Below are 12,280 nucleotides of genomic sequence, written 5' to 3' on the forward strand. Positions count from 1 at the left end.
TGGAGACCGCTGCGCTGGAGTCTGAAAACTAGAAATCTGCAAGTTGTGGAAGATCCGAACCTTTAACTGGAGTGACGCGGTGACACCTGGGGCAACAGCATCTCCTTTCCGATGATCCTCACGTTGAGGACCTCGGTGTCCAATCTGCTGCACATTCAAAGGTCAGTGTTCTTTGCTCCCTGAGTTCCGCCACCCTGCAGGAAGCTGCAGAACCAGGACTCAGCTGCTGCTGCTGTTGCTGATGATGCTGATGATGATGATGATGATGATGGTGGTGGTGGTGGTGGTGGTGGAGTGAAGGAGTGCAGTGCAATGCAATGCAGAGTAGAGCTGATGTTCTACGTGCTGATGTTCGATGTACTGTAGATGGCTTCTGCTGTAGTCACGGAGGACTTACTATTGATTCAGCGCGGTCAAAAAACCTGAAATGAGCTCCACCTTCTCGGGACCCATTGTGGTTGTGCTGCTGAGTTTCTGTTACAGTGTGTTTCTGCTCCTGAGGCGCACAGCAGAGCTTCGCTAAGCTGATTTGCTCGGACGGATTTACGGCGCCGCCGCCGCCGCCGCCGCCGCCGCTGATTCGTCCAACTTGCGAACTTTCTCCTGCAAGGACCGGAGCGAAGCGGCGGCAGGACGGCGGGACGGCGGCACCCCCTCCAGCCTCCCTGGACCGGAGCGGCTCGAGGTGAAGGGAGGAGCAGTCTTCCGGAGCGCGGTGCGCGCCCGCTGCGCCTCACGCAGGAGTCACCTGCGCGGCTCCCGTGCGTCTCGACACCGACGGACAGCGCGCACGGCAGGTGGATGAGAGGCTGCCGCCCCACCCCGATTCGCCCCGCTCCATCCCGCCGCGCCACGCCACCATGTCCCGCAACGACACGCGGCCCGCCGCCGCCGCCGCCGTCACCGACCACAACTTCCCGGCGCTCGTCTTCGGGATCGTGCTGATCGTGGCCATCACCGGCGGGAACGCGCTCGTGTGCCTGAGCGTGCACATGGAGAAGGCACTGAAGACCACCACCAACTACTTCATCGTCAGCCTGGCGTTCGCCGACCTGCTGCTTGCGGTGCTGGTCCTGCCGCTCTTCGTGTACGCAGAGGTGAGTGCGGGACGGTGGCGGGAGTGGGTGCATGGTTGGACACCAGCGGCGCATCAAACATCAATAATCAATCCACACAATTTTTTTTTTTTTTTTTAATTATTATCATTTATTTAAAAGGGACCGTGCATATTGATGAACATGTACATGTAAATATGCCAGAATTAGCCAAAAGCCACTTTCCATCTGTAGTCCCTGGCAGGTCAGGATAAATAACAATACAATGACAAATACAAACAAATGAAAAATATAAAAATATGATAATAATAATAATAATAATAATAATAATAATAATAATAGGAGAATTGGAAAACTGACACTAACAAAGTCACAAACAACACTAAGAGGATACATAAAAACTTTTTTAAAAAAAATTGGTGCTGACAGATCTGGGTTTTTTCAGCCAGTTTTTTAGATTGATTTTTAAAAATGCTTACTAAAAAGTTGAATACCTATATGGAACTGCACAGTCACCTCTAGTTGCTCCTCGGGTTATTCCCCCGTTGGTGCTGGATCGGCCCAAAGGTAGTGAAGCAAGTCCATGCAGGATCTAATATACACAGCAAGCAAGTTTAAACTTCTTAAAATTATCAAAAATTAAAATATTACATTTCTGGAGAATAGGGCAGTAATGAAAGGAAAAAGGTTTCTTATCCAGTAGTTTTACAGCTTTCTTGAGGAGAGATTCTGTACGTTTTTAGCGTACTTGGGCTTGCCAATGACCAGTTGATGACAATTATCTGTATGAGAAAAAAAAATCATAGAGTGAAGATTTGCAGACCTCTCTGGGAGTAACGGTGTGATATGCTTAATATTGTTGAGATTGAAATTTAACAACAGAGAAACAACAATAATAATATAAAAATTAGCCATGTAATGGAAACAAACAATCTGAAAATAGTTTCTCTTATCAATTAAGTTGGAGAAAAGCAGGAAATGTGAATTAGGAGAAGGGAGACAAAGTGATAAAACACAGAAAACCTCTGGGACGGTCTGTCATGATGTGATGGAATGTTTTTTTCAAAACTTTTGGATTGACGTCACATGATGCCCCTCTTGGAAAGAGGCTGGTGATGGTGGGCGGAGTTTACAATGTGTGTGTGTGTGTGTGTGTGTGTGTGTGTGTATATGTGTGTGTGTGTGTCCAGAGTAAGTCAGTCAGAGGAGAACATCCAAAGTCAATCACTCATTGACAAATTCACCAGGGACTGTTAGGTGTTGCACTCCACCTTCGACAGACAGACAGACAGACAGACAGACGTCTCCAAGGAGAGCGCTTGAACGATCATCTTGAATTCCCCAGTGAGAACTCTTAACAAAGTCGTCAGGATTCAAACTCCATCCTGTGGTGCCATTTCTCGTCCGTCAATCACGATTATTTCATCAAACTGTTGTCTTGGGGGAGTTTACCCCGGCATTAGCGAAGGTATGATCCATAAATTACAATTTCCCCTGCAACCGAGGCCTAATTTAGGTGTAGAGGGGCCACCTGCGAGCTCGTCCGTCACTCTCCAGAGCTGCTGCGTACTAATTCCCACCTGAGTGCCACCTGATTGGCTGCCTGCCTAAGTGATCTCATTACCTGCACCCGTGGCTGCAGTCTGTAAAAGAGCAGATTGTCGCGTCAGTGTTCTGAACACACACACACACACACACACACACACACACACACACACACACACATATATATATATATATATAGATATAAAAAGTCATGTCTGAAAGTTGCTGCAGGTCGACCACCAGAACTGAGCAACTGTTTGTGTCTCACTCAGTTGGAATGTTTGTCGTAACGCTGCTCTGAAGCCCAAGAGGATTAGACGTTGAATGGGGGCAACTGATGACTGTGTGTGTGTGTGTGTGTGTGTGTAGTTTCAGGGCGGTGTGTGGTCCTTGAACACGTTGATGTGCGACTTCCTAATGACCATGGATGTGATGCTGTGCACTGCGTCCATATTCAACCTCTGCGCCATCAGCGTGGACCGGTATGTGCTGCTCACCACGGCTCCTTCACGTTTTGATTTGATTTGCTTGTCACTTGACCATGACACAGTTTCTCTTACGCTCACACTTGCGTTGAAAATCTAAGCCATTGTTCGTTACTACTGTCTCCAACTGCGTGTTAACAATTTATTTGCAACTTGCACATTATTTTCTTTAAAGTTGCGTTTATTCTTTTTTTTTTTTTTGCCTTGCTCTATCTTGAATAGTCACCTTCACTGCTCAGCACTGCCCCCTGCAGTCCCAGTCACTTGCAACAACATAGAATATTATAGAAGCTGTATTTGGCAAAAAAGAAAAAAAGAAAGAAAGAAGCAAGAAGAAGACAATGACCACCATTAAAGGCACTAAAAATGTGTTTTTTGTGCAAGCAACAGACAAAAAAGAGAGAAAATCAGAAAACCGAGAGCTAATGGCCCTTCCCTCCTGGAGATGAGGCACTAGCATCAATTCAAGATGTCCAGAAGCAAAGGTGCTCTGAGTGGATGAAACGCTCTCCCTCAGTCCCCTCCCCTCCCCCTAAGGGTGGGGGCGGAGCCGAACACTTTGTGTTCGTCATCACTGCCGAATGAAGAAGACATTCCTCTCCTCCGAGTATCTTGTGTACTCCAGTGGCTGTTGAGTGAAGCTGATGGAAGACGCACCTGATTACACACTTGCTTTTCAAAATGCCGAGACAAGATGAAATGAAGAGCTTAGACGGAGACTTGAGTTGTTAATTCGTGCGACACCCAGTGCATAGCAGTTTTAAAGGTCCAGTGTGTAATATTTGCCTTGATTTACGATTATTATGGTAAAAGCTTAATATGCTACCCAAGAACAACATCACTGTACAATAAAAACAATATGGTTTTCCTACTCATAGAGCAGTTCTTATATATATATATATAAGAATATACATAGAGCAAGGGTCTTGCTCACAGTTAGCTGCCAATTTTTACTACCATATTTCAAAGGAAGCCTGGTGTGGACAATCCAGCTGCCTGAGAGCCCGTTTCCTATGCAGGCTGAACACTCGCGTCCTCAAATAAACCAACGAAGAAGAAGTTGGACGAGGTACAAAGGTTTGTGTGTGCAGGCCACCCTAGTTGACCGGCAAGCTCAGGAGAGGGAGGGCGAGAGGGTCAGCGCTGTAATCGAAAATGTAACCACCAGATGTCACCGTTTCTTCTTCAAAATCTCCAGATATTACACACTTAACCTGAAAACAGTGTTTACTGAGCCCTTTTTGTCAGCAAACTGGGCAGATGTTGATACCAGATCACATGTCGTCTATTTTGATCTCTCGCTTGCTACCACAGGTTCATTGCCGTGTCCATCCCACTCAACTACAACCGTAAGCATGTGGACCAGCGGCAGCTGCTGCTGCTGGCGGCCACTTGGCTGCTGGCTCTGGCTGTGGCCTCGCCCGTCATCTTCGGCATCAACGAGGTACCGGAGCGCGACCCCAGCCAGTGCAAGCTGGAGGACGACAACTACGTGGTCTACTCCTCGGTATGCTCCTTCTACATCCCCTGTCCCATCATGGTGCTGCTCTACTCGGGGGTGTTCCGTGGCCTGCAGCGCTGGGAGGAAGCTCGCAAGCTGCGTCTGCGCAGCAGCATCGAGGCATGCAGGAAGCTGCAGCACGCCGCCGTGGCTGCCACCCTCCCCCCACTGGCCGGGACCATACCGGGACCACTGCCCATGCCCCTGCCTAGGATCATCGAGCGGGACCTGGCCCAGTCTCGGCTGGACGATGAGGACGACTGCATGCGGCGGGAGATCCCTTACCCTCGGCAGTATCGCGAGAACTCGGTTCCCACGGTGACGCTGAGCCACCAGCTGCACGGCAGGAAGGCGGCCAAAATCAACAACAGGGAGAGGAAGGCCATGAGGGTGCTGCCCGTCGTCGTGGGTGAGTGCTCGTGTGACCTGTATTGGCCAATCTGAGGCCTAAACCCCGTGTTTTGCTCAGGTCTCTTCTTCTTAACTTCATATTTTTGTGGTCGCTGGACTTCTTGGACAGGTGACATTGTGGTGTAGTGGTTAGCACCACTTTTTGTCAAGAAGGTTTTGTGTTCGATTGCCTTGCGGGATCTTTCTCATTCCAAACTCATGCACATGAGGCTAATTGCTCAGTAGGTGTGTGTGTTAGTGGTGTGGGGGTCAGGGGTTCTTGACAACCCTCGGGTCCTGCAATTGTCAGTAATTTGACTCGTCCCAGCCCGCCCCACACAAACGCATCAATTACCACAACCCGCCTCGGCCCGCAACCTGCTGCTAACAAATAAATTGAATATGTCTTTGAATACGGATTTTCTTTCCGTCAAAAAGGTGGCCATTAGCCCATTAAAGCCTTCATGGGCTAATGCCACTTCGAAGTGCCAAGTGTATGAAACATCACTCGCAAAAACTCCATAATATGTTATTTGACATGGCCCAGCCGACCCCGCAAGATGCGCTTCTGTATTAACAAGGTGCAATACGGCGAAAGTTCTTTGTCATCGGATCACCACAGGACCGCTACATGTTTGTGTGTCGTTTTAGAGGGGTTGTATGTTTGTCCAACAATGGCGACCAAGGTAACGCGTTGGAAACGTGTTTGCGCAGATGTTCAGTTGAAGTTGGGCGCTGAGTGGACAACAAGCCCTTTAGCAAACACTAATTCGAAGACGAAGGAGAATAGTAGAGGTGATCGTACTCTCCAGCGTCCTCAGTCAACTTCTTCTCGACGTCCTCCAGTGTAAACAACACACAGTTTGCCAAATTAGCCAATGGCGTGATGTTTTGGGCAGACCCATTGCAGCGCTTGTGGCCTGCGTCACGCCGACGTGCAATTGCATTTCTTTTTTTAGGTGCACGTCAGGCTAACCTCTGAGGAGAGACTTGCCAGTCCTTCAGAGTTAAAGGGATGACTTTGACCCCATTCAACTCTGATCGTAAGATGAGCGGAGAAAGATGACGTACGGAGTTCCTGCTCGGGTGGGGCGGACAGTTCACAGGGTTTCCGAGATGCTCAGAGTACTGGTTTGGGTGTAATTGGGGCATTTATTTGCAAATACAACCCCTGAATACTGAGTGCCAAGCAGGGAGTCCTTGGGATCAAACCTTTTCCCAGTGTCATGGCGGACTCTCTACCACTAAACTGGGCTGAGCCAGTTTATCAAACGGGACCAGAGGACAAAGTGTCACTTCTAATGATTCTTATTTTATTCCTGATTCCTTTTTTTTGATGACACTTTGTCTCCATGGGATTAACAGCATTGGCTCTGACTGCGCTGCACAACGTTAGAGCCTGAAGCCTTCAATCCAATTATTACACAGCACGTGACCGTCTCACGGTGGCAGTGTCCATCCAGCAGAGTGATGCGCCCATGTGACGCACCTGCTGCCTGTCTGTTTCAGGCCTTTTATTGATTTTTGCTGTAACTGCAGATCACCGACCTCAACACAAGGCAACAGCCTGGAGTCTGAAGAGGTCAAAGAAAGTGTGTCAAAATGACTGAAAAGTTGTGCTTTAGTTGTTTTTTTTAAACAAAGTCCATTAAGTGGATCCAAAAATGACTAGGCAGCAGTATTGTTAAGCTTGGTGGTCTGAGTCAACGGTCATGCATTGTTAAAGTGTATGGTGGGTTTCGTGCATTTCCTCAGCTTGGTTCACACCAGTGAGGTTTTATGACACTCACAGTCGCACTGGAAGATGATGATGGCACGTCAATTATTCCACTTAAACAAGAGTCCTGGCCACTGTCGCACCTTGCTTGCTCTGAGGATCGAGTTGTTTTTTTCCTCTGGTTGTACAAAGCGCTTTAGGATGCCTTTGGTTAGGATTTAGTGCTGTAAAAATAAAGGTTGGTTGATAGATTGATTGATTGGTTGATTGATTGATTGATTGATTGATACATTTCTAGTCTTCAGCGGCTGGAGCTCCACTACTTGGTTGCTCGACTGTCTGCTGGCTACGTCTATTAGCTTAGTCACCGTTCAATTCACAATCCAATCCCGCTCCAATTACTGCTCACCTCCTGGTACAACCCAAAAAAAATGGGACCGGGTGCTGAAGGCAGTGCTGACCGTGAGGCCAACCTCCTGGTTTGACCAGCGAAGAATCCTGAGTATCATCCTGTATTACACAGCAGGGGTTCAAGTCAGTGAGCTGCTGCTTGTTGCTGGTGAAACTATGGAGTTTTCCAACAAGCCCCTGAGTAAAGTCTTTCTTTCACTGAAAATGTGCACAGCCTGATCAGCATTTTGTATTCACCTTTGACATGGGTGCAATCCATGGTAGTGGTGTAAAATTATTTTTGCACATCATGTAGCTCTGCAAAAATGAGGACGAAGCGTTCCATGCAGTCGGGTGGATTAAACTGACCACTTACACGCCTTCGATGCAGCGTCATCAGCAGCTCCAGGCAGCTTTTCTTCTGCGGTTCCTCCCTGTGGAGTGCTGGGCAGCGACCTGCTGGCCGAAGCTGCTTCCTGCTGCCACCGCACATGTATCACTAGAAGTGGCCTGAATGCAAATTTGTTTATCTTCAGGGAAAGGGGATGTAAGGTCCATCCATCACTGTCCAACTGCCGAGCTAATAAAGCAGCACGCTACATTTCTTTATGGCCAACAGAAGGTGACGCTTGAGATGAATGACCTCAATTCAATTCCACCATAGTTATTTATAAACCTGGCAGAAAAAGGTGCCATTGTTTAGTTGCATTTTGGATAGAAAGAAGCTTCAGCTAGAGATGGCGCCGTTACAAAATCAGACCAGAGTAGCTGAGCAGAAACCTGTCGCTCACAATGGAAGATTTCTTGATAACTCCGTCGGTTTTCACCTAACGTGGAGGAGCAGGAGGCGTCGCAGTGGGTCTTCCACCTAACCCTTACCCTAACGACCCACTTAGGTTTCTTCCTATTGGCACCTCTGAACCTCCTCCTTGGTGGTTAAATACATGGGACTGTCTAACCAGAAGAAGCCTTTTGGATGAGAGACGAAACATCTTCCAGATAGCAAGAACCAGTCCAGTTGCTTCGACTCAAGCTTCAAACGCATAGAAAATTTTCCAGAAACTAAATGTGTCCATCTGGGTAAACTGGTTGACTACTTCTTTTTTCTGATTGTTTTAATTTGAACACCCAAAGAAAAAGCAAAAATCATAAAAATTCTAAATCAAAACAAGAGACAAATAAAATTTAAAAAAAATATAGAAAAGCTTCTGTTTCTGAGAGGAGACAAGCCTTCACAATAAAACTGGTGATTCTTCCTCAAAAGAAGCAGAATCCTTGTTAAAGAGGCAGCTGACAGCAGTTCCTTCCTTCCTGCTGTTGTTGCAGTAAAAAGGATGATGATATGAAATATAGAAAACCAAGGCTACCATATAACTTTTCAAGTTGGATGAGCAAGGTTTGCAGACTTGAAGTCATTGAGGATCCAGCTGTGGTGCCACGTTGCGTCTTTTTATCCTGCAACCACTTTTTATATCTGAAGGTTTGTGGAGAGTTTTATGTTCTTTTTTTTGTCAGTCGTTTCTGTTGCGTCTGGTGACGAGGAGTGCGACTCTGGCGTCGGGAAGAGCATGAGTTGAAATGACACGACAGCGGCGGTGTGAAACATTTCGGTTTTCTCTCTAATGAACCGCAGCTACTTGTGAATCATTAAGAGTCGCCGTGTCAAGGCATGATGAAACATTTTGTGGAGAAAACGTTTGAAATGAATGATGGTGCTGCAGCCCGGAGGTGTAGGAGAAGAAGGAGGAGGGGTGATGAAAGATAAAAAAATTTTTATGTTTTTTAAACATCAACAGAATTATTCACAATGGGCTTTATTTCAGGAATTTGCATATGTGAGTTCCTCACTGTATCGTTGAAAACAGTGACGCTGAAAATATTCAACAACAGGCACAACATGGACTTGCCCCTGCCCCCACCACCTGACATTTGCTCACATTCGTACAAGGCAGTGCAGGTGAAGTGTCTTGCCCAATGACATAATGGCAGAGACTGGGATACATTTTTTTTATTTTTTATTTCTTCTTTATTTTGTGACTTCTTATAACAGATTTTCTTCACCATTTCATGACCATCATTGCTACACACTCGTCCTTTAAAATATTATTACTGTTATTACTAAGTTCTAAAATCATCATTCACCAATCCCAGGATATATTTATGCTGCATTTGTTACATTTAGGCTTTGGGAGATTGATGAGACTGTCTGAAATCGAACTAAAATATATCTGTGTTGTGTTGAAATGAGTTTCATGACGAAATAATCAAAAGAAAAAATATTTTCAGTCTAAAAAGACATTCTACTTCCTCTGTAAAGTGCCGATACGCTATTTCTTTCCACGAATGCAGAGCGCACAAAAGCCAAAACAACTAAAATGATGCACTTTCATTCTAATTTTTACATAGATGCCATTGTACTACATATGTTCAGAGGAATATAGAGGTATGATGTGTTTTGCGTTGAAAACATGATCAGTGGACGTGAGCTCCAACAGGAGTCACTCACGGTTCTAAAGAGTCGGGTACGGTGGAAAACTGAGTCCGAGTCTCATTCTCTCCGTGCAGGTTGCTTCCTTTTCTGCTGGACGCCATTCTTCGTGGTCCACACCACCCGAGCACTGTGCTCGACGTGCAACATCCCCCCGGGGCTGATGAGCACCGTCACCTGGCTGGGCTACATCAACAGCGCCGTCAACCCCGTCATCTACACCGTCTTCAACGCCGAGTTTAAAAAGTTCTTCAAGAAGTGTCTGCGCAGCTGCTGCCGACGCCTGGATCCCATCCGCAGGCAGTGATGGCGGGAAGTGGTGTGCCGGCCCGGGCAGGTGGCCCGGCCTGGAGGTCTGGTCGGGCCAGTGTTGGAGTGCCGGTGTGAGCTGAGCTCAAGAGATTATTTCAACTGTGAGGCACCCGGACCACTGAGGTTTCACGTCGGAATTTCCACAGGTCGAGCCTGACAAGCCGTTATCTAAATAGCTTTGACTGGAAGCTGTAAACGACCAGATTGTGAACAGTGGCTGTGTCCAATATCGCCCCCTACTGACTATACAGTCACTATACAGAGGCTACGCCACTTTGTAGTGCCGTCCGAATCCTGTGTTAACGTTGTTAATCACCGACATAGTCCACTCAATGCATCGTTAAAAATGGTGTACAACCAGTGGTCACTAACCCGGCAGTATATCCCATCATGCATTGCAATCACGCTGACCCAAAGGTAGAAAAAAAAGCGGGAGAAGCTGAGCGTACATATTTTTTTTTAATGTGGGAATATTCTTAGTATAGTATGAACTTGGCACAAAAATACATATGTGTAAATTAATTTAATAAATAGAAATTTATTTTAACCTACTAATTTATTTATTACCACCTGCCGATGTGATGTTTTAATAATGTGACCACGATGACGTTATTAAGGGCACCAAGAGTGCCGTCTGAAAGTTTGTTTTCATTTGGCTAATGAGTCACTATGTAGTTGGCTACATATAACTTCCGGTAAAGGGAGGAGGGAAGGAGTGGGTGATTTGAGGCACAGCCAGTGTCAGCGTGGAGGCTGCAGTCGCTCAGTCTGGTCTCAGCTGGAAAACGTTTCCTCATTAGAAGAGGGCCACAGAACTAAAGGCATTGAAAGTTTTCCTCTGCTGGTGACTGGCTGCGGACACGCTGTAGTTGGACGCCACCCACTATCACCTCTGACACCAATGGGAAGCCTGGAGCTGCTACCAACTGGCTCCACTGGTAGAGGAGAAATCGGACTGGTCTGCTTTGATGGTCAGAAAAAGTTTGTCCAATCCTCTCTTTCATTTGTTTTGAAACAGATCCTCCCTTTTCCCGGTCTCTGCTCTCGGGCGAACTTGCAGATTCAGTTCAGACAACTGGACTGGTTTCGGCATCTTCTGTGACGTTTTTCCTCTCATCTACAGTTCTGGAAAAACAAAAATTGGTTGGACAGTCCCACATATTTAACTATCAAGGTGGAGCAATAAAACAAACAAAACAAAAACCATGTATCTAAAAACCGATAACTGAACTCATAGAGGCTTCTATAGATTATTCACAGCCAAAGAAGTCTTTGGGATGAGATGTGAAACGTCTTTGTGATACCAAAACCAGTCCCGTAGCCTCAACCAAATCTTCAAGTACCACGACGACCTGGACGACCGAGAACCTTCACAGACACAGACATGAATCCAGCAGATTTAGGAAATGTTCCATCACAGCTGGAGCATCAACAGGCCTTACATTGTTGTTAAAGAAGTTGAACTCTTAACATGCAAAGTTAATCATTATGTCGCACAGCTTTCTATACGTCCTGTTTCACTCGGTCACGTCCACGTTTCAGGCTTTCCAGAAAATATTCGTTTTTTTACTGTATTTTTTTTAACATGATAACAAGGTTATCGGACTGTCACAAGGAGGGCCATGTTAAAGGCTTCACACATAACATGAATGTTGTGTTTTGTCTGAAGAGAAGTACATTATGTATGTTACTATATATTCTATAACTAATTTCTCCTTTATTTTGCAGTGTTTTTTTTTTAAACTTTGTTACAAAGACATTTTCTTATTTTTTGTAGCTTTTTATTAAACTGTCAGTCAGATAGAATTTACAATGTCAATGTTAAAGCAGCAAATGTACTTGTGTGATAAAAAAAAAAAAAAAAAAGCACAAGAAATGTGTGTGATTCAGGGTTCCATTCTATTGGTCAACGTAAAAACCACAATTAAAGAGCGAGCAGTGTCGAGTTAAAGTCCGCCGCATTCTTTTATCTCAGTGTGATTACGCTCCGCCCACAGAAATTTAGATTTCAACTTTCACTTATGTGAGCAGAAGAAAATCTTCTGCGATGGCTGAAGTGAAGTGTCAGGTGAGTCTGAAGCTTTTTTTTTTTATTTATTTTTTTACGTGTCAGCGCCACCCTAAAAATACTGGAGGGTGTCAAATAACAATGTATTATTTTACAGCTGGCAGGAGGTGGTGAGGTGAAAATTGGAGCGGGGTGCTGAGAGACGGAGCCGAAGTGGATCAAAACAGCCTCCGAGGTGAGACTCTGAGAGACTGTCTCTGCTGCCTCGTGATGAACGAGTCGCTGCATTTACTGAGTTGATCGACTGGAATGAGACCTTCTCCTTCTGCTGGCTGTCCAAACACTCATAATTCATCCCGAAACTCTGTGGCATCGGCTGGGACCTAAAG

The 12,280-nt window shown here is 46.0% G+C and overlaps 1 protein-coding gene across 1 annotated transcript; it reads left to right on the forward strand.

Moving 5' to 3' along the window:
- The first annotated feature begins 561 nt into the window (after positions 1 to 561).
- Positions 562 to 11,826, forward strand: LOC142900611 (D(4) dopamine receptor-like). Its single transcript, XM_076045040.1, has 4 exons — positions 562 to 1,097; positions 2,970 to 3,082; positions 4,400 to 4,995; positions 9,649 to 11,826. The coding sequence occupies exons 1-4, from the start codon at positions 861 to 863 to the stop codon at positions 9,876 to 9,878; spliced, it is 1,176 nt and encodes a 391-aa protein (XP_075901155.1). The 5' UTR covers positions 562 to 860; the 3' UTR covers positions 9,879 to 11,826.
- Positions 11,827 to 12,280: the final 454 nt, after the last annotated feature.

Source organism: Nelusetta ayraudi, unplaced genomic scaffold (assembly GCF_046127955.1).
Source record: "Nelusetta ayraudi isolate G7.1 ecotype Tasmania unplaced genomic scaffold, CSIRO-AGI_Nayr_v1 ptg000002l, whole genome shotgun sequence".
Taxonomy (NCBI): Eukaryota; Metazoa; Chordata; class Actinopteri; order Tetraodontiformes; family Monacanthidae; genus Nelusetta; species Nelusetta ayraudi.

Excerpts from the sequence above, each read along its gene's own strand:
- LOC142900611 (XM_076045040.1), top strand. The coding sequence starts at position 861 with ATGTCCCGCAACGACACGCGGCCCGCCGCCGCCGCCGCCGTCACCGAC. Across the intron at positions 1,098-2,969 it reads CGCTCTTCGTGTACGCAGAG|TTTCAGGGCGGTGTGTGGTC; the intron begins GTGAGTGCGGGA and ends GTGTGTGTGTAG. Across the intron at positions 4,996-9,648 it reads GGTGCTGCCCGTCGTCGTGG|GTTGCTTCCTTTTCTGCTGG; the intron begins GTGAGTGCTCGT and ends CTCTCCGTGCAG.